This window comes from Pseudopodoces humilis, chromosome 6 (genome assembly GCF_049639895.1).
Source record: "Pseudopodoces humilis isolate 2021_Gansu_Grassland_sample_001 chromosome 6, ASM4963989v1, whole genome shotgun sequence".
Taxonomy (NCBI): domain Eukaryota; kingdom Metazoa; phylum Chordata; class Aves; order Passeriformes; family Paridae; genus Pseudopodoces; species Pseudopodoces humilis.
In genome coordinates, this window is record NC_142205.1 from 57908220 (window position 1) to 57930586 (window position 22367).

The window sequence follows — 22367 nt, forward strand, 5'->3', positions numbered from 1 at the left end:
TATCCAATCTTTGTATTTTTAGAAAAAGGACAAGCTTCCCTATAACTGGCCCAATATAATTTTTTAATGCCTCATTTTAAGTAGCCAAAAATCTTCAAGAAAATATGCAAAACAACTGGAAGAAAATGGTCATTTTTGCTGTAGTCTTTAGCACCATATGGAGATGAAAAAATGCCTTCCTTTTTTCTTACTTCCAAGCCAAAGGAAGAATAAAAGATTAGCAACTTACGAAACAATATAAATTTTGATTTAGGAGAGATTACCTCATACTTGTCTGGAACTTGAACAAATGAAGACTGAAAATGCAAAGCACAGGCAAGAACAGCTGTGATTTCTGACTTCAAGCCTGTTACTCTCCTTAGAGAAAGCTGTTTCAGTGGAAAAAGAGAAGACAAGCCTGGCCAGGTGCTTTAGGTTCCCTCACAGTAGAGTGTATTTTCAGCATATGACTGTATTTTGATCATAAATTCAAGTTTAAATGACTTTAGGATTGGCCACATCTGTAATTGAGGAAAAACCCCATAGAATAAAATTAAACTATATAAAAATGCATTCTAAATGTATATACCTCAACTTTTGCAGTGACACCATTTACCAACACTTTTACAGCCTAAGGATTTTTTGTGTTTGCAAGGCAGATCAAATTTATGTTAATGACAGAATCACCTTTCTTCAAACCAACCTCCTGTTCATCAAGTCAGTCATCAAAAGGCATCAAAAGGTCCATGCCACTTGATACTAAAACTAGTACTTGGATAATTTACAGCCTTGGATTTAATGTCATCTGAAATTACTCTTGAAATTTCACCAATAAACCCATCTTATTACTTCTTTTTTGGTCTACAGCTCTCCTCATAAATCCATTTGACATTTCCTGAAAGTTCCAAGATATGATTAAGTGGGTATACAATTACCAGACTCATAGTTTGAAATGCAAACTTTAGTCTCTTTGTTGTTCTTAGTTTCTTGGTTTTAAATTCCAGTAGAGTTGTTATTTTCTGTTATAATCCCTCTGGTTTTGTAGGATTTCAGAGGAGCACAAAGGAATAGGTGCCCAAAGGCTGTTCAAGGTGTGCTGACAATGTTAGCAATTCCAGCTGAGACCCAAAAAGCCGGTGGTGTACAGAGTTCTCCCTAAATCCCTCTTTTCTCCATTCCCATGCTTTTTGACCCAAGTTATCTCCCCACTTCATCGACTGATAGAGGGGCTGAGTTGGAGCAGATCTTTAAAGGTCCACGCAAAGAGCAGGGACATCTTCAACTGAGGAATGTTTAGTGGATCATGAAAGAAATGTGTGTGTCCCTGTGCTACAAATATTTAACTGTTTCAGTTCTTTCAACCAGGAAACCTCAGGAGGGGGTGTTTTACTGGTTCTGTTACCAACATACAAACTTATGATGGCTCTACATGAAACCTCTCGTTACAAAACTACCTACATAAACTTTTATTCATATGGATAGTGTCAGAATGTTTGAAGCCAATATGTGTATGTTGTTTTTGCTATGCCCTTTTGGGCAACTCCACAATATATTAAAAAAAAGTGCAAGCCAAGACAAAACTTCAGAGTCTGCCTAACAAGAATGCTACTGGTGTTGGGGTCAGAGATGCATCAAGAGCTCAGTCATGTGCATACCAAGAAGTCTAGACAGTGTTTACACACCACTGGTAGGTACATGTGTGTTACTACAATGACTCTAAAAAATGTATTTTAAGTGAATTTAAAACACATCAAATTTTTAGGGATGACCAGGTAGCTTTCTTTTTTTTTTTTTTTTTTTTTTTGCTTAACTAGCAAACTTTTTGTAATTACTGATCAGTTTTAATTGCATTTTAAAAATGTATTTCTATGCCTGATCAGAGAGTAATCCTTTCCTAATAATTTTGGCTTCTGAGGCTTGAAAACACAGTCTTGCTGCTCTGTTAACTTCTAAAGGGACTCCTTAGTAATTTTTCATAAATTCCTGTAAATCTGGATGGGAACATCCATCATACTATGTTGGAATGGTCAGCAAAAGAGATGTAAACGTGGACAAATAGCACCTTGAAATTACAGTGATTCGAGACTTGAGAGGAAGTTTTCCTGGGAGGCAGGAAAGGAGGAAGGAAGACAACAGAAGGTGCTGTCACTTCACACAGCATGTGCAGGTGTATAGGAAGCTTCACCATCACTACCACCCAACGAAAAAAAAACATCTTCTTGTGATTTAGGGGTCACCTCAGGTGTGCATGTCTGAAGAACCATCCATGATGTGATGTGGAAGCACACGGGGGAAACCACTCACCCCAAAAAAGGAAGGGTGATAGTTTGGATAGTTTGTGTGCTATATCAAGCAACTAAATTCTCAAGAAGTTGGGGAATGAGGACATTGAGGTCAGCTAGTGCACAAATTGTAAGAGAAGATGTTTTCAGCAAGGGCAAACCTTTTCTATGTCCTTATAACTTTGGGAAGTTAATTTCAATTAGATTGACACTTTTGATGATAGATAGATAAATAGATTGATAGATATTACATGAAGTCTCGACTTCAATGACGCACAAGCCCTCCAGGTCCATTCAACAGAGAGCTAAATCCTTATTGCCATCAGAAGTAGATTTAATGATCACAGAAGGAATTAATCACACCTCACATTGCCTCACTCTTCTCAGTGTACAATCTGGGCACCGTATTAAGGGCCTATTTTCTTCCTTCTTTGTTTTTTTTATGAAGATAAATCAGCAAGTAGCTCTCTTCTATTTCATCTGTGGTTTTAAGAACATTTACTCAACAGCAAAGACTTCCAAAAACCTATACAGCATTATGCCCTTTGCATGCCATAAACTCTTATTATCAGATATTAAAAACCTTTTCTCCACTTGAAGAAGTTACTTACGAAGTCTGTAAAGGTCACTCAATATTTTTTCTTCATATTAACAACACAGAATTTTACCAACAGCAGAAAACACGTAGGAAAATTTATATGTAAACATATATATTTCTGTTTAAAAAATATTTTGTCTTTCATGTTGATATTTTTTGTGTTTTCTTACCTTCTACTGCTCTCTTGAAGAAAACTTTACAGCTGCCACATGTAACCACCCCATAATGACATCCAGATGCTTCATCTCCACACACCAAACACACTTTGGAAGGTCTTGAAGATCCAGTTGATACACTTCTCAATGAAGAGCTGGAGTGAAAACAATCAAACAAAACAGCTATGAATATTTCAAATCACACCAGCCATAATAAAAAGTTCAATTAAGAACTTATAACAGGGATATTGCTCAAGGCACCTAACAATTAGGAAACCACAACTCTTTCTGCCAGTGCATAGCTGAATACATGAATTGCTTTAATTAGTAAGTGCAATATTTTTATTGTCTGTTTTAAAACATCCTAATATATCAATGTTAATGTGAGAAGTTACCACAAGGGCAGTGGAACTTATTGGTAGCAGATGATTAAAACTGAAAATAAAAAACAAACTAAACAAACCACTCTGGCAGCAACCTGGCAGCTATAAATTTTCTTTCTGCTTCTTTATTTGTTTGAAGCCTTCATATGTAAGGAGTACCTGTAAGGAAACCTCTAAGGCCATTTGATGAAGTAGTGCAGCAAGGTGGTATGTACTCCCCTGTCTGTGCTCCTGCTTACCACTGCAGTAGCCCATGAGATTATTTCTAATATTCCTGCAATTTAGCAGCTTATTTCTGATATAGTTTTGAAGCCTTTGTACATTCTGCAAGTGCAGAAGATGCTCCCATATGTGCCTGTAGGCGCCAGAAAAGCAGCGCTGGAGGTTCAGAGCACCCTGAGGTTTCGTAGAGCGATGCATCTTGCAAGCCCTGCTTCAGTCATCCACCTCTGCCTTAAACTACAGGGCACCTTTAGGAAACATTTTCCACTGGCAACTCTCAAAGACAATGCTTTTCAAAATCAAGTCACATTTCCTGATCCTGTGAGTTTCCTCCCTCCCTTCTTTCCCTCATGCAATGGGCATGCTTGGAGATACATGCCAGATCCTGAAGGAGATCAAAGTTTTGGATCCCTCCCATGTCTCCATGGGGCTGGAGAGAGTATCTCCTTCTGCACAGCCTCTCTTCTCCAGGTAAACACAACCTCTTGTGTTTCTTACATGTTATCTCTCTGAACGCTGCCAAACAACTACAAAAACAATCCTGAAAGACTTCACACCAGCAGGGAAATTATCAGGTGGCTCAAACTGCAGGTCACAGGCTATTTGTCCATCAGCCACTGGGAAACGAAGTCCACAGGTTGTTTTAATTCAAATGTAAGATAATGAGCTTGCTTAAGAAATCTCAACTATGAACCCTTTGCCTTTTTCCAAATTTCTAACTTCCTTTAAAGAGGTATGCAGAGGCCAAGTGATTTATCCACAGGGCACAGCTCGAATGTCACTCCAAATGAGGGACCGCAGCTCTCCTGGCCTACAGCTTTACTGCAACATCAAATCTAAATGTCTGCTTAAATGACAGTGTTCAGATGTTAATCAAAATGTTCCAAATAGTATTCCTGCTCTTGTCTGCTTGCTAGCCTGTTAGATTTACTAGTTTTAGTCCTTGTGCTATTTATGTTCTCATTACATAACATCACACTACTTGATAATTGCTAGGTGATGGCATTAGCTCATCTGTTAAGAGAGAAAGCCTCACCAAACCCATGTTAAATAAGTTCTGCGTGCTCCAGTCACAGTCGTACCTGCACACGCTGCATTAATTTACCCTCAGGAAAAGGAACTTTCCCAGGATTTGCCAAGGCTGTGCTGGTATTCAACTCTGATGTGTTAAGGCAAAGAACAGGATTTTCTCCCTCCAGCACGTTCCATACTGCATGAAAAAAATTAGGCCTCCCATTAAGCAAAACTCTTTGCAGAAAGACCTCAAAAAATGGTCTCTGCTTTCTAGAGAAAATGCCAATAACCTGAAAACTAACTTTGAAAATTCTCTTTCTTTCATTGCAGACATCAGTATTTTGCCTGAGAAGGGAAACACTTCAAAATTCTGACATAAGACCAGAATGTCGCAGGGGATTTGTAATTTTCATGCTGTATGTTCCCATTTCTTCGTAAGACTGGCAAAAACTTTCCTAGTCTTTCTATCCTGAAAGAGGTCAGTGGATTTTTTTTTTAATATCTAAAAAAGAGGTAATTGTATGAGAGAGCTTTTCCTGTAGAGAAATGGAGGTTTCCAGGGTATCACAGCAGTGTGCATGATTTTCATTTTTATATATATACGCATGCACATGCTTCTCTATATATACATACTGCATATATATATGTAATTATGTATTATTTTTAGTCAAAAATAAATTGTCATGTAGGATTTGCAGAAGGTGGGAGAGCCTTTTTTTAGATATAAGCTACCCTACAAAATTGCACTTTCACAGAATTATTAGGTTAAAAAAAGTCAGCAAGACACATTAAGACACCAGTTGATCCATGACTATTATTAAATGCCTACCTAAGATGCAATCTATAACATATTTTATACAGTGCTCCTCTCCACTAAAGACTTGAATACAACTGGAAGGTACAGCCTGAATACAAAGTATGTATTCAGCTACTCAGCCACAGCATCACAGGTGGAAGCTTAACATTCTGGAATTAAATTAACTCATTATTTTATTCAGTTTAAAAGTGGAACACGTTAAAACACAAATGAGGCATTTTCATTCTTAATAGGAGTATCAAACATGGAGTTGTTCTCAAACACTTTACAGTAAAGAAACATTGAAATTTGCTGTTGGTACTTCAATCTCCTCCAACTTGTGCCAGCTCTGGCTATGACCGCCTTCAATGAACGATGTTTGGCATGTTTTTAAAAATCTCTTATGTGGTCTTTCACCCATGCTATACCAGAGTATTTGCCAATTCAAAATGCTGTCATAATACCTCACTCAAAGGTAAAGTGGTGCAAACAATAAAAGCCAAAATTTTGAGCCCCAAAATGTGCTCAAATCACAAGCTAAACCTCAGGATAACTTGCTCTCTCCATGGAAGCTTTCCTTTCCAAACAAGGCACACACAGATGGTTGTACCTTTCCTCCTAAATCTCTCTCTTTTCAGACTGTCATCCCTTTCCTTAGCGACCATTGTGAACAAGACCTGACTGATGAGGAACCTAGACCACGGCCTTTATTTCAAGGCCAGAAATCCAGTGATGATGACATAAAAAGGCACTCAATTTACTCATCACTTTTATTTAACTGATTATTTTCATTAATCATTATAGCTCTTTATTCTATAATATGCACAGGCATAAAAACTACACTAAGCCCCCCCTTCTGAAATTACTTCTCATGCATGCTCCAAGTTAAATCTTTCCACTTTGCATTAATTTTCCACAGTAACATGCCATAAATTTTTGCCCAGTAAAAATGCCTAATGTAAAGTGGCATGTGGGAAAAGTTACAGGAAGGTAACACTTAATAAGCAAAATATCAGTGTTAAATTCAGTTGATTATAACAGAGATATCTACATTAATTTAATTTCTGCTCTTTTTTTGGAGCTCAGTTTGATTTTTTGCTCCAGATGAGAAGTTTAGTTAGAATACTCCAAGTTACTTATGTAACAAGTCATTCTCTCTTTTGGAATATCCAAGAATTGTCCATGTAAGAATGAATACCATAAAAAAAGATTAGAAACTTTATAACTGACTCCCTGGAGAGTAATTAGCCTAGTGCCAAATATCTATTTGAATGACATGCTAAATCTAATGGCATATGTGAGCCTAAACCCTATTGCTCTGATATTTAACATGGGTTTTTAAAAACTTCTACACAATGGACTCCTGTTGAGCCCGGACATCCCTTGTGGGTGGCGAGCTAGTTTCTATATAAACTCCTAGCTGAAAACTCCAGAAATATGAAATAGTGCCACAGAGCTGGCTACTCATTCCCATTTTCAGAAGCCATAGGTTGATTAGGTGTTCTTGCTTTCATGCCTCTCTCATTATTTCTAATACAAAGACAAGAATAGGCAAACACTCCCACATCCCCTCAGGATTCAAGGAGAGGAGATCTACCAGGGCATACATATTTTATCCCAAAGCTGTTACAGCCAAGGGCAGCATGAAGAGTTTAACAATGCCAAATGTATATCCTAAATGATTTGTGAAATGGTTGCTTTGATGGCTTCAGTAACATTTGTCACATTGTAGGGTACGTGATTAAGAATAAGCCTGATTTATTATCCCTAACAGTGCAAATGCTGGCAGTTAAATGTTGACCTTGACTAGCCATTGCCATCAAGCTCATTTGTGTCTCTCAGAGTTGGCTTTAGTAATAGTTGTATGGAGAATTAATTAGAAATAACAGATTTTGTAAAGAAGAGTCAATAAACCCACAGATAATCCAGCATTTAAAAAGCTGATTATATAGGTTATTATGCTTTTCACACCAGATGTCATACAGGAGCACAGTTTAAACAAATGGTGCCTCTCTGATGATAAAATGAAGCACTCCAAAGAAGCATAAGCCACAATATGAATTCCAAAGTCATTTGTTCCAAGTGCTTTTATTATTATGAGATCTAGATGAGTCCTTTTTAATTCCACGTCATTGACTTTTTAAAATTGAAATTTTCTGGCAGTAAAACAAACAGAAGGAACTCGGGTATGCCTCAGTAAATAAAGGTATGCAAAAACAAAGGTAAAAAGAATTTGAGATTATAGAATCATATTTTTACCACAAGAAGAAATAAAAACTAACTGTAAGAGGAAGAATAATCAGGATATTCAAGATGCAGAATTACTTCTACCCTCCTTACTTCTACCCTCTCTCCTCATTTCTGAAGGGGCATAACCTTCAGCTGGATCATCTTATACTGGGAATTAGCACATAAGAACATGATAGTCCACTTTGCACACTGAAATACTGAAACTAACCTTCCTGTGGCCCAAAACAAGAGCTGGGTATTTCAGTGGTATTTCACATCTTTCCCAGGACCTTCCTTTCTCTAACTCATTGTTCCCTCAGCCATCACAGTAGACACCACAGACACCATCTCCTCCTCACATTGCCTCCATTATTTTTGTGCATGTCGACATAGTAGCAATAATTCCACTGCCCAAGCTAACTCTATTACTCCTTAAGAAAGCAACATACTGGTAAAAACCTGCACAGTAGATTATTTATTAAACCAATTTGCTCCACAATGATGGTAGTCATGACCTCCCCCAGTGCCATGTATCATCTCTCAGGTTTTGCTCCATGCTGCCTGTTTTAATTGTCAATACTGATGTTTGACCAGCATCAGTTTCTGTTGTATAACCTGAATTTTTAAAGAGCTTCACTGTGGGAAGGAACACTGGCTCTCTCCTATAACTGCTTGAATAAAGCAGATTAGCAGACTGGAAAATGGTATTTCTTAAATGTCAGAGTATATAAACCAATCTTCTTGTCAGCGGACCAAGAAAGCAGAGAGGAGTGAAAAGGTGCAGAGATGAAATGATCAGAATTTTGGAAGAGAAGGCAGTCACGTGGGACCTCAGGAACGCTGAGCTAAGGAAGAACTGCTGAAGCCAAACCACTCCTGAGCCTCAGCAACAACACTCCTAGAGCAGGCAGAGCAACATTTACCCTCTTTGAGGGTATATTTTAAAGAAATTTAAAAAATCAAAACAACCAAACAATAAACCCCAACAAAGGGAATTCAGGAGCTGTGATATTACATTTAAATTAGTGGTCAAGTCTCAATTGGTTGTTTAGTTTTTAGGGTTTTTTTAAGCTGCTTCTTTTTAAGAAGACAGGAATTGTCTTCTATTCCAAGACAGAAACCCTTAAATTCTTTGAACTTCAAATACTACAACCTTTTTTAATCTTAAGAAATGCTTAGTATGATGGAACACGTAGGAATCAGAAGGGAAGTGCATTTAGTTAAGTAAAAGCAAACTGAGAACTTGGATGGTGCTTTACCTCGGCAACTCCAGCTTTCACTTCAAGTTACTTTATTTAGCAACGCCTAAGGGTCACACATCACACTTTCATACCTGGATCTTAATTATAACAAGCAAAGTCTGACATGCACTAATAGAAAAGGTTCCGACCTTTTTTCCAAGCCCCACCAAATCTAAAAAGATGCACTCAGGATTTAAAAAAAGCATTTAAGTTGCAATGTTTATTTGGCAAATAGAATCTGATGTGTTCTGTGCCACAGTCAAAGTGAACAGGTTCCTGTATTTAGCTTAACCTTAAGGCATATGTTGATTTTACAAAATGAAGCAAGTGTGCCATGCTCCTTCAGTTCCCATTTACCTTAGTGGATGCTGACAGGACTCAGCATTTTCCTCCCTCCAGCTGTAAACCTTGATTTTTCCTTGACCTTCTCTATATAAATATTTTGGTAGCAACTATAGCCAGTAATCCAAATTTTACCCCAAAATAATCAGCTGACTCCAGAAAAATATAAACTTAAGCATCAACGAAAGTGTGTTCTGATGGACTGAAACTGAGGAGCGCCTATTTCCTAGGGAAATAAATCTAATTTTTACCCAGAGATTTAGTGATCAGAGAAGTGTAACATCCTCCTACTTTTCTTATGCAATGCACTTTTCTCTAAACTGCTGTCACAACCTAGCAAGACACAACTGCCCCAGGGAAATAGAACTTCCTTGCTCTGCAGGTTTTTTAGTACATAGATACAGTTATCTACTGAAATTGAATGGTTAACCTAGAGGGGGAGTTTCCTATCAGGATTAAGCCTTTGGCTTTGGAAAGCAGAGAACCCCAGTAAGCCTAACAATGCATTTGCTCTAACTTTTCATATTTGGCGCACTTATAGAATTAGTGCAGTTTAAATGCATGCAAAGCTGGTGTTTGTGCTGCTGATTATAAATTGCTATGTATAGCAAGATAAGGCAGGAACAGTTTATCTGGAAAATTATCTGGTTAATTATTGAAAGTCTGTTTGAGGGGGGCAGGGAGTATGTTTAACTCTTTCTTTTCCTGCACCTGCTCAACTGCCCTAACTAGGAGGAGACACACAGCTTGGAAAATCCGATTTTTCATAACACCATCCCATTTTCCACTACTGAAAACTGTGAGCCATTATGCACCCTGGTAACTCTCCTACCAGTGCACAGTAGTGTTTACCTGGTGAGGCTCTGCTGCCTTCTCAGTCAGAAACATTTTAAAGCTGCATAAAATGCCATGATTCAAGTGAGGCTCACCTGCTGATGAAGGCACCAGTGGGAAATCATAACCATGAGGAATTTCAGGCAAGACAAGACTGCACGAGCATATCGCTCTGCTACTAAAGGCTTCTGAGACAAAGAAAACTGAATGAGCATGGGAGGAAAATACACGAAGAAGGCAAATGCAGGGAGATGCTACCTGTAATAAAAGCATCTCTTTTAAAAAGCCTCCTCTTTTTAAAAGTAGCCTCACAACTTTAGTTGAAGTTCTTCCCTCAGAGTCTAAATGAGCAACTCCTAAAAATACCTTCCTTTGTTTGAAAGCTTATTTTATGAAACCCTTATTACAGCAACCTGGAATGACATTGATGGCCAGAGTATTGAATGTTAATGACCTTAAGAAATGTCATTCTGTTGCAGACAAAAATCTACCGGATACGTCTGGCAATGGTTTGGCCCCAAAAGTCCTAAAAGAATAACTATATTAAAAATATTAGTTTACAACAGAAGCAGCGTGGTCCAGTTGGACATACTTTCCTATTGCCAACTGTTTGCTTTGATTTCTGAGTGCATGACATGCTTACAGAGAAAGCTACTACACCATTAATACCCTAACCACAACATAAAAAGTTTACAAGAGTTCTATAATCAAATAATTTTTTTTTCAAAATTAAATTATTTTATAATAGCAAGAAGTAAACTGAACTGCCATCCACTGTCTACTGGGGATTAAAATACCACAATAGAAAAACCTCCAGAGCAACCATGAAACCATAGGGAAAAAATGCACCAAAGCCCAAAAGAAGGTTACCATGGGAACAAAGGCTATTTTCCAACTTGTCACATAATAGCCCCAGTATGGCAGACCTTTACTCATAAGAGCAATCCCACAGGCTTAGGAAGGAAACATGTATAATTATTGCTTGATCTGAAAAAGTCTAAGGAGAGAATGGAGTGGGGGGTTTGGCCTTTTAACTCCCTTATATGCCTCCCTCCCCCTTATCCACCAAGACAAAATTAGGGTGGGTGTTGAAAGCGTATTGGAATTACACCACTAGTGTCTGCTGTATTAAAATATCACACAGGAACAGAAAAGAGAAGTAGGAAGGTCTGCACACCAATCTAAACTTCATGAACAGGATGTAAGGGAGAATGAAAAGCAACAGGCAAGCTCACAGTATAAATCAGTATGAGGTACCAACACAGAACTCAGTGCTGCGACTCAAGCCCATGAGTCTATCAGAGAAGTTCCTGACAATAACAGACCGGAGTATCTTGCAAGATGCAGGGAGTTCTGTGCACATTTGTAAAAGGAAGATTGAAAAAATAAATAATCCCCCTAAAATGATCTCACTGATCAAAAAGTAATAATCCTTAGTAACATTAGGCACAGGTACTTATATTTTACTGGAAGTTTCTAGCTTGGCACTGGCTTCAGATGGTACACTGAGAATCAAACGCCAGCTTTACCACTATCTGTGATTAACAGATATTGTAAAAGACTAATAGTCACATTATTTTAAAACATCCTCTGTCAATGTTTAAAACCACTATTTGAAATAATGATTTCCTTTTCACTAACATTTTTCCATTTTTTGGAAATTCAACCTGTTCATGGTGTTATAATGCATGTCACTATTACCTGACACATAAAATAGGATGATTCCTTCAGCTCTAGGTATATAGATATGAAGGTAGTTTGTAAATTCATTTTTTCCACCCTCCTGGTCTCGTGGCCCAAACCAAACATCTTTCTAAATCTAGAAGGTAGAGTTTCCACATGTACCTTTAGTAATCCTGTCTTGCCTAAAGAATCACTTTCCTTCCCAGTCTGGCTCTCAGTAGAGCATGCTTAGCAACAGTTTGCAATTGGATCCCCTCCAGTAATCATGATCCCAGTCCAACCTGTGAATTTTGTTACAGGTGAAACAGCCTTCTCAGGCTTTGTGTATGTTTTTAAAAATGGTGATGATTAGCAGAACACACAGCAAGCAGCAGCTCCAGTTCAGACAGGGACATCACTTCCCACTTGTCCCACCTCCACTTACAGTGACAGTTTGCAGAGATCCTTACTCTTATATTTACCCCAAGGTAAGTTCACTCCTGTTGGTGGTGATATTGTTGACTGCCACATTTATTTGCACACTTCATGTTCCTCTGTTTTTCCTTGCCTGTTGTTTATGTGGAGGGTCAGGCAGTGTGAGCCAAAAGAGAGGTGTGTAACAGCCCAATTTCCCATCCTACTCCTGTAGAAGGAATGCAGATATTCTTTCCATACTTTTTCCTGATTTAGAAAGTCAGGTAAGTTGATAATGGGCAGGGTGGAGGGAAGAGAAAAGCAAGTCACACATCTTTGTAGTGCCTTCCTCTCTTCACTTGCTTGCAAAGGGGCTTGTCTTGAAATGGACACAGAGAAGAAGACGGTTTAAACTCATCATCACCAGTCAGAAAGTCACTGCATGCTTGCACCCTCAAGAGCAATCAGGAAGACAGTATTACCAGAGCATCTGATCCCGTACTCCAGCATGTGTGCAAATAACCTTCATGTGTGCAAATGCACCGACCACACTCATGCTTTACAGCCTTCAAAGTGACTTACAATATTCAATTTCACATAACCCCTGGACTTATATATAATTATTCCTATTTTGGGCAGCTGGAAACCATGACAGAGGAATGGTTTATGTGATAAAACAGAATAGCATCAGATCCAAAATGCAGTTATTCAAACTTCAGCACGAAAGCAAAGAATTTTGAGCAGAAGTACTACTGAATCTTGGAAATTTTAAAAACTAGATGCACAGTTAACATTCTATAATCCCTTTTAATATCAACAATAATTACATAATAGGAAACCTCTGCTCCCATTAACTCAATAAAAACTCTACTGATAGCTTGTTGAAGGTAAAATCAATGGCATGTGTTTTAAAAAATATTCCAAACCCCAAGTCCTTTCAACTCCCCTTTCTCTATTTTCACAGCAAGTATAACCACTGACATGTAATACGGCTATACTGTATTAAGTAACCATAAATTTTAACTTTTAAATCAATTAAAATACTCCTCCATTATATGTCAGAGTGACAAGTAATAGCCTGCTGAGTGCCATGGAAAATTTTGGTCAAATAGCAGATGAGGGCTGCAATCATTGACTGATACCTAGAGCAAAGGCTTCTGGTAATTCTCCCACAAGAAATCACAATTGCTGACAAAAGTTCAAATTTGTCTTGACAGGATTGTCAAGGCAAACTAGAAACGTTCACAATTGCAAGTCAAAGAATTCATTTTTATTCAGCTGAAATTCACTCTACTGCTCACATACTAATGATACACAGGACTGTACCTACCACACTCTCCAGCTGAGTAGCTGAAACCCAGCTAGCAAAGACTAAAGGAAAATGGAGCACTAAGCAAAACACAGGAGAGTTATGTACTACAACTAACACAGCACCAGTTCATCTCCTAAATCCTCTGCTGCATACTGCCAGAACTCCCTTGCAATGTATAGCAGGCCTTGATTTTGGAAGGCAGCTTGCATTTAACTTCAGTGGGAATAAGAGCAGGTACAATAATTAAAAATACCACCATCCCTCCCATTTCAGGAAAAGGATGCTTAACTGTTTATGCATAAAAGTACACTACTGAAGAGGCAGACAGAGAGTTTATGAGTATTTATGTGTAACTAAGTGCTTATGCATAAATTTACACAAGTTATATAGAAATCAAGGTGTATTAGCATTACTTGCAAATCCATCACCCCCCTAGAGCTCACTTATGTAGCCTGTTTGTGGCACAGACTTTCAATTTCCTTTAGCAAGGACTGCAACGTTTGCATTCATTGTTATACCACAAATATTACTCACCGACACAACAGGTCCCACACAGAGCCAATTAAAACCAAAGAACCCGGTGACACATTCTTTGCTTCATTAAGCAGCATCATCAAATCACTGAATGGATTGGGTTGTAAGGGACCTTGGGACTCATCTAGTGCCAACCCCCTGCCATGGGCAAGGGCACCTTCCACTTGACCACGTTGCTCAAACTCTCATTTAACCTGGCTTTGAATTTCTGCCTATTCTAAAACAATCTGCTTTCCCTCCCCCTCCTGTAGCCATCCAAATTATTTCTGTTAAAAACAGGTGTGCAATATGCAGAATAAGCACTTGGAGAAGAAAGATGACTCAACAAAGAGTAAGCTTTGAGCACACATGGTTTCAAACACTGCAGCACTCAGAGTGTAACTCAGTTTTATCACACAGCTCTAGGATCCAAGAAGTCCCCATCTGCACACCTTCAGGCTTCAGACCACTTCACCCCATGCAGCTCCTGGCGTGGGAGCCCACTGCTGCCACAAAGCAGTAAGAGACCTAGAGCTTCCTACTTCTATATTTACTTTTCATGTTCCTAAATAACATACACAAAATGAAGAGTAGAGCTCCACAGCATATGTAAATGCTTTGCTAATTTTAAAAATAATTAAGTTGTTATTCAGGAGCAAGAATAACAAAACCTTGTTTCCTAGATATTTCTCCTTCCTGCTTCCAACGTTTAATAGGAGAAAAATGCTCACTAGCCCCTTTCCTCTAGTGGGGGCACTAATTGTGTGCCTTTCCTCCTCCCAGTCACTTCTTTTAATGGAACTGGTAAGAGATAACAGCTAAAATGGAATAGCTGTAATAGCTACCCACTATCAGATTTAGTTGGAGTTGGCTGACATTCAAAACTTATAAGGTGGGAACACAGAGACAGCTCAGTTACATAAAGATCTCCTTAGGCTCTGTCTGGGGGTCTGCTGGACTTGCTACTGTAAACCAGGAACTTTTTGCAGCATGTTATCAGATACTCATCTGATTTACCTATTCTTGTTTGTTTTTCCCAAATAAAGTGTTCTAGTTTTGCACTTGTCTATAGATGTCTAGTTATTGAGTTTGCAAAAGCTTGACCACACTGGAGAGTGCTGTTGTCTTTTCTGCGGTTTTGGACTCCAAATGTGGACTTTCCTTGAAGACATCCTTGCAATGGTTCCTGGACTTGCCTCGATGCAGCTTCAGGCAACACTGTCCATACCTTCCCTCGAAAATGTGTATCTGTGCTCCTGTGTCTACAAAAACAGTGTTTCTAAGCTGCTTAAACATACTTGTAAGAACTTGCCAAAACCTTTTCCAAGCTTTTTACACCAGCAAGGACTCAAAGACAGTCCAAGAGGAACTTGCTAATGCTTGGGAGAAGCGAGGCTATTATCCAAATTTCACAGTCATACAGCGGAATTTTAATAAAAGTAAATGCATACCAAGCACTTGTTTGAAGTTCAACGCTTCTTTCATTCCAGAAACGCTGCTTTAATCTCACAAATGCTGCTCTGCCTTTTGTTACCCTTGCTGGTGACTGTGTTGTCAAGCGCAGCAGCACTCAGGCAACTTGCTGCAGGAGCAGCACAAATTGCCTACAAATGTCAAGCCCATGAATGTCTCCCAGCAGAGCCAGGCTGAAGCAGTAGCTCAAGTTTGCCCCACACAAGTGCTCAGGACAAGGTGTTTGGCAGAATAACGTGGAGAGTCAGTCCCTCCTGCTCTCAGCCCTTCAGGAACCAACTGCAGAGGCCGGCAGAGAGCGGCAGGGTGCGGGTTATCAGCTGCACAACCTTGGACTTGATACAAAAAGTTGGAAATTCCCCCAACCCTGAGACACAGGGTGCAGTTTCCCCTGCCACAGTCACCAAACAGGCCAAGAAGCAGCCCTGCCTACAAAATACCAAGGTGAGTCAGGGCAGGGATGAAGCCTTGTGCCCCTCTCAAGGAGGAAAGCTGTGATGTTTTTCCCCAACTGAAAGTACACACCAGAGCTGCCAACTCAAGGGCTTGCCCAAACAGCTGAATTTTGCTGAAGCCTAAAGAAACCCTTGAGATGAATGGCATTACAGGTTTTGGTTTATTTGACAAAGGAAATATACAGGCCTTTATTCTCGGCTTTTCTGAGACTTCCTTGGCTGAAAAACTGCACTAACTGTTCCTCAACCAAACTAAACCTCCAGTCAGGTGACCATTATTCCAGCAGAGGTAGGAGTTTCTTTTTCCTGCAAGAAGTGAATGAATACACTGTTTTCCAAGGCATGAGCTCTACTCTTTTTGTAGAGTTGAACCTCTGCATGATTGAACTCCTGTAGAATCATCTGCTTGTCCTTGATGCCTGCAAACAGTCATGCCTTTGTCAGGCCAGGTGGTGCTCTCTGACCAGAAGTAGCACAAGTGCCTACTGCTCTTCTCTGTAGTAATAGACTCTGTAGACTGACAGGACAGACAGAAGAGCTTGTGCTGTTTTGCTGCCTGCTGGTCTTGGCTGGGTAGGTTGGAAAACTTCATTTAACGTCGCATTAAAGATGCTAGAAATTTTAATAAACTGGTGAAGTGTCACTTCATTGATTTGACTTTCCCTTGTTGCTGGTTCTCAGCATTTGACCATCTTGACTATGGCCTGATGCAATACCGCTGAATTTACAGCCCCAGACCTTCATATCTGTTCTTACACCTTTACTGCCCTTAGTTTCAGCTTAAACCAATGGCAAAACCGATTGCCCCTGATTTTTGCTGGAACTGCACACGCAGCCACAACAAATTCAAATTCTCAGTGGCCACAGTGGAAGCAGAGCTGGTAAACATCTCTGTGAGAGGTCCTTAGAAACACTGGTCCCACCTGGCAGCAGAACGTATAACAACTGCACAAAAATTTAGGGAAAGAACTGAACAACAGTAGTTTTCATAAATATTGTAGATGCTGCTTAAAGCACAACCCACAAATAATGCAACTGCCCATGCTTCTTAAGGCATTTAGCATCTATTTTAAAGTTACTATGGTTGCATGAAAAGAGAAATAAACCCACCCAACAAACTATGACACGAAGAGAGTCTAAGTCCATGAATGAATATTGATAAACTGCTGATCGTGATGCACCATAATTATTCTTAGAGCATGAGGTCACAATCCTAAATTATGAAACTGCTGAAATAATATTTTTAAAGTTTCATCTTTCCCTTATGCATAAAAGTCTCTGCTAAGCCTGCAAAATCTTGACCTCAAATGTAAGGACATTATGCTACTTTAATAAATTATATAGAAGGCTTGACTTGTGATCAAGAAAATATTAAGGCTTGGGTGATTATATTTTACATTATTTCTTTGCTCATTAAACCTGAAGAGCTTTCATTACGAATAGAGTAATTCAATTCACTGACATATTATTAACAAAACATGATATACATATTTAAATTCCAATGCTATGAAAGAGATGACAGGGATAAACGGGACAGTTGAAATCCAGATGATATAGAAGAAAACCAGAACTTTATATATAAAGAAAATGCTTCAACATTTTAACTTAGTCCAAATTTATTCTAATCAGCATTGTGCCTTGAAAAAAAGTTTACAGAAAAAAAAAATGGATTACTTCGGATACTGTTGTCTTAAGCAAATGCATTTCAGCTCTATTCTTAGAAGTAGATGGCAAATTTTGTCTGTGTCCCCTATTCCTATTGAAAATTTGACATCTTGCTCCTGTTGCTGATAAGTCTGGAGTGACCAGTCTGCAGGAATGAGGGTTCCCCACCAAGGCTGTTACTCAAGTGCACAAGTACAGTCACGGCTCCAATTAACTATTTATGAGCTGTTCCACTGCTCTAGAAAAAATGCACTATCAGAAAAAAACCTGCTCATTAGAAAGCAGCCTGTTAAGGTATTTTTAAATATAACAGTGCAATTTCAGTAGACACATGCACATTACTTTTTAAGGAGAAAAGGAACCAAAGCATTTTCCTCTGGAGCTGAGTGGTTTAAAATTTTAATGAAGAAAGGATTTAGGATTTTATTGTAAGAAACAATGTCTCATTGACAGAAATGTGGTTAAGATAATTCTGCAAACCTTTCTCATTATATTATTTCTGTGCCCTTTTACCCTAGGCATGCATAAACTTCCAGTAAGTCTGAAGACTGTCAGGGAAAAAAGGGACTGGATGCTGCTTCCAGGTGACTCCTCCTGTAAGGGAATCTCTGCCACAGCTTCCCTTTTATATCCACAACACTACCGGAAATAACTGCACTCCGAAGCTGAAATTCCTCTCTCAAATGGAGCAAAATTTAAATAATTTAGGTGAATTAAGTGGTAAGATTATTCTCTTCTGATTATGTTAAGCAGATGGGGAGATGTGGGGGAGAATATGGCAAACCTGTCCTGATCAACCAACACTATCAACCACTCTAAACTCTTGAGAGTGCTCTTGAGGTGCTCTGGCTGCTACTGAGAGCATAGAAACATTATATCCAGGACTTTTATGTTCTACAGTCCTCAAGTCTTTCAAGAAATTCACACACGTAAAACAATCACTACTACCTTAAGCTGTGTCCTTCATTCCCACTTTTCTGCAATTTCTTTATTCAAAGCACCCCAGAAGACACCTTACCTAATGCTCCACCAGGCAGAGGTATTTTGGACAAATCACAGAAAATATTTCATAACTAAATTATCAGATTGATGGGTGACACCAAAGCACGACCTGTCAAACTGTTACTGAACTTCACCTTCTAAATTACTGTCTACCCAGCTGTTTCAAATGCATGTCACTTTGTTAGTCCAAATGAGCTTGTAAGCTTAAAATACTCCTGCATCCCACACACTTGTTCCTGGAAGGTAACGTGATGGAGCCCATCTGAAATTCAGTCTGGCATGTTTACCTGTCTCAAGCCCCCCTTTACTTTGCAGCATCCTCCCCCGCTGCTGCAAGTCCATCAGAACAACATTTTCCTGCAACAAAGCACGTGAATAACCATCACCTGCACGAGGACACATTACACAGAGAAATTACTAAGTGAAAAACCTTGCTGTAAATTGCTGACACCTTGATGTTAGCTTACTGCTCACACTTGATCTTAACATTCACCCACCCACATGTCCAGATCTCCGAGGATGACTCGAGGGGTGCAACACCTCACCAGTTGACTTCTGTGTATTAATGTTGACAGCCCAACAAGCCCTCTTTTCCCTCTCTCTCTCGCCTCTCTTCTCTATGTCCTCATAAACAATGCCACCTAAAAATAAAACGATATGTGAGAACAAGAAAGGGCAATAGTGAGACTTAGCCCAGCAGCAGAGCCAAAGTGTGACATCTTCAGCTGCTGCATGCTGCTAACTCTGATCCTGTTAGGGCCAACTTCAAAACTGTCTCAGATTAGAAACAGAAACACAGTTCTGAGCTGCTCCAGAGTTTTGTTTTAGTTCACTGCCAGCCTGCTGAGGGGAGCTAACAGAGAAGAGGACAAATGACATTCATGAAGAATAATGATCCTCCCACACCACAAACTGCCTAATTCTCTACAAGGAATGTATATGAAACATGTATATGTATGATAAAGAAAAACAGAATGAAATAACAGCAACAACAACAACAAAAACAACAACAATAATAATAATAATAATAATAACAATAATTTGGTCTTGGTTTTCCTAGTAAGACAAAATCAGTGTTGAGCGGTGTGATCAGCACCTTAGCGTACTACCATTGATACAGTTTTTCTTTTCCATTATTTTCTAATAATCTTCCAGCCTTTTGTCTTTCAGCTGAAGGCAATCTCTTCACACTTTATGCATTATGGAGCCAAAGTGGGTACAACAATGTTTAACAATGATTCCCTAAAGCCTCTTGAGAGAAGACAGAGAAAAGATAAGACTAAATATGTTCCTTAATTTCTTCTTATCTCTTATCATTTTATCATAACATGGTGGGAGGGGGAAGAAAAGGAGAAAGTCTAATTTAGTGGTCTCAATGATATTTTGGAAGCTCTACATGCTTCCAAGGCTACTTCTAAAGAAAGTTTTATGCATATGCAAGTCTGTTCATGGAAAGGTACCATATGCTTATAATCATTTATCCTTTATACAATGCATACTTCATGAAATTTGTATGGTCGTCTCTTTTTTTCAATTTTTTTTTCTCCCTTCCCTAACAGTGAGATTCACAGATCTGGAAGGATGTTAAATACTAAATCTGCAAAAGTTCATGACAGTCTATGGCAAAACTCCATTTTACTTTGGATTAAACACAGTTGGTGACATTCCAAGCGAGCCCGTCACTACGTGCACAAATGGGACTTTACTGGTTTCCCAGGAGAGAGATATCACTTGTTGGCTCTGTGCGTGCTCCCTGAAGATATTTGTGTAAGAATTGACAAGGATGTTATCTTGATACACAGAATCTGCAAGTGCTAGAAGTTGAATGTGCTCAACTGAGAAAGGGATTGAATGTCCCATTCAAGAGTTACGAGCACTGCCTGCAGTGCTGTGCAAGTTCTGCTGAAAATTTATGTATGAATTGGAACAGGCAAGAAAGCCCCTCCCTTCACTGGATGTTTACTTGCTTTTGTAACTAATATTTCAACTATTTGAGGAGACCTTACAAAATGCAAACAATTCTTCACTCTCTTTCCATCTCCCTATTATGGCTAGGGATGAATACATAAAAGCTTTTATGACTTTTCCTCCATTTTCGGTCAGTATCTGTTAACTACTTCAGCTTGAACTGCCCCTTCTGCAGTGTTACAACATAATTGAAGCACTAAACTTCAATATGTTAAGGAGACCAGAAGAGTTACATATACTTTTCACTTCTAAGCTTTCCCTTAAAGAGTTTTTCTCCTTAGTTTGTATTCCCTTCCTTATTTCCTCAAGCTTTTCTCTCAAGATTCAGACATTTTCTCCCACTCTTCTGCATGCTAAACACATTTTCGGGTAGGATTTAAAGGGCTCAGATGTCAAGTATGTAAACTATTTTCCTTTAAGCACAGAACTGGCATATTAGGCTATTTCAAAGCTAAGTGCATTTGAGGCTGAAACTTGCCTTTGAGTTTTATTCTCGTTTATCAGCAGTGACATCTTGATAATCTTGGCTTTGATGAAATAAAAAACGTTGTATTCATTTACTAATTTTTTTTTCTCAAGTATGTCATCATAAAATTTGAATATACTGCACTACGTATGTTCATGTATTTTTCAATACAGTTTCCCAGGTTTCTTCTAGATTTTTTTTTTTTTCATCTAAATACAAAACTTGGAGCTTGTTTTATCTCCTCCAAACTCAGTCAGAAATTATATATGCAATGCCTGCACTAAAGTAAAAATACTGTCTTTGGCATTTGTGGCTGTCTGCTGAAGCTGACTCCTGTGTATAACCCAACACAGTTTATCCCAGACCTTTATTCAGACTAAAGTGACTGTGTAATCATCCATAATTCAGAGGCAGCACCTGTTGTGTTTGTACTAACAACTTGATACTTAAGTTAACTCTTTGAAGCTGGAGCCAGCAAAAATACTCTGCACTACAAATCCTAGACTTATGGAAAATTTATTTCAGTAAATTATGGCAGTACTTTTACTTCAAAAAAAAATATATATACATAATGAACAGGCAAGATGTTGAAAATTAATTAAAAAAATAAATATCAAGAGCTATGCTTAGAAAGTTAGGATACCAGTTTTGTTAAAACAAGAAAAAGAATTCCCATCCCACCACCACTTTTGCCTCTTCCTAAACATTTCCACAATTCCCAACAGAGTACATTCAGGACTAACACCTAGCCAGCTGCGGTGGGCATTGCTTTTCAGGCAGCCATGCAGAAAGCAGTAATGCAATATTTGAATAAATATGCAACATTCAACACAGTGCCAGTTCTTCACCATTCCTGCTTTTAAGTGATAAATGCAAAGACACTACACAGACATACATATCTCAAAAATCTACCTTGGATAGTCAAGAGACATTTTTGGGAATGAAGATGGCAGCTCAGCTTTCTGACACAAATCAAGGTCAAAATTCTGCAAACTCCCTTACTAAAAAGCAGGAATTGAAGGCTCATAAAGCCAGACAAACCAGTGTTGATGCTATCACAACTCTGTAGGTAGCCATGGTAACACAGGAGCACTGCCCCCCATGAGCTCTTGGAATACCCCACAGCACTGTAAAGTCAGAGCAGGCTGGTGAGCCAGATTTTCCAAATGACTTGTGTATTCAGTGAGGGAGCCAAGGTTTTTTAGCATCATCTCTAATCACGGAAGAAAGTCACCTCAAGCCTGGTACAGCTTATAGCAAGTTAAAAGGCCAGTCCAGAAGCTGAGGACACCAGGTTGGATGGAGTATCACTAGGATGCCTCTTAGCACCAGAGGCCTCAAGGCTTTGGAACTTGGTTCTAC

At 38.9% G+C, this 22367-nt stretch overlaps 1 protein-coding gene across 5 annotated transcripts in view; it reads right to left on the reverse strand.

Moving 5' to 3' along the window:
• Positions 1-22367, reverse strand: part of NR3C2 (nuclear receptor subfamily 3 group C member 2) — a 190074-nt gene that overhangs the window by 76810 nt on the left and 90897 nt on the right. For all 5 annotated transcript variants that reach the window (XM_014254799.2, XM_088056146.1, XM_014254800.2 and 2 more), the window contains exon 3: positions 3030-3169. In XM_014254799.2, coding sequence (XP_014110274.1) covers positions 3030-3169 — 140 coding nt within the window. The remainder of the gene's footprint in view (positions 1-3029; positions 3170-22367) is intronic.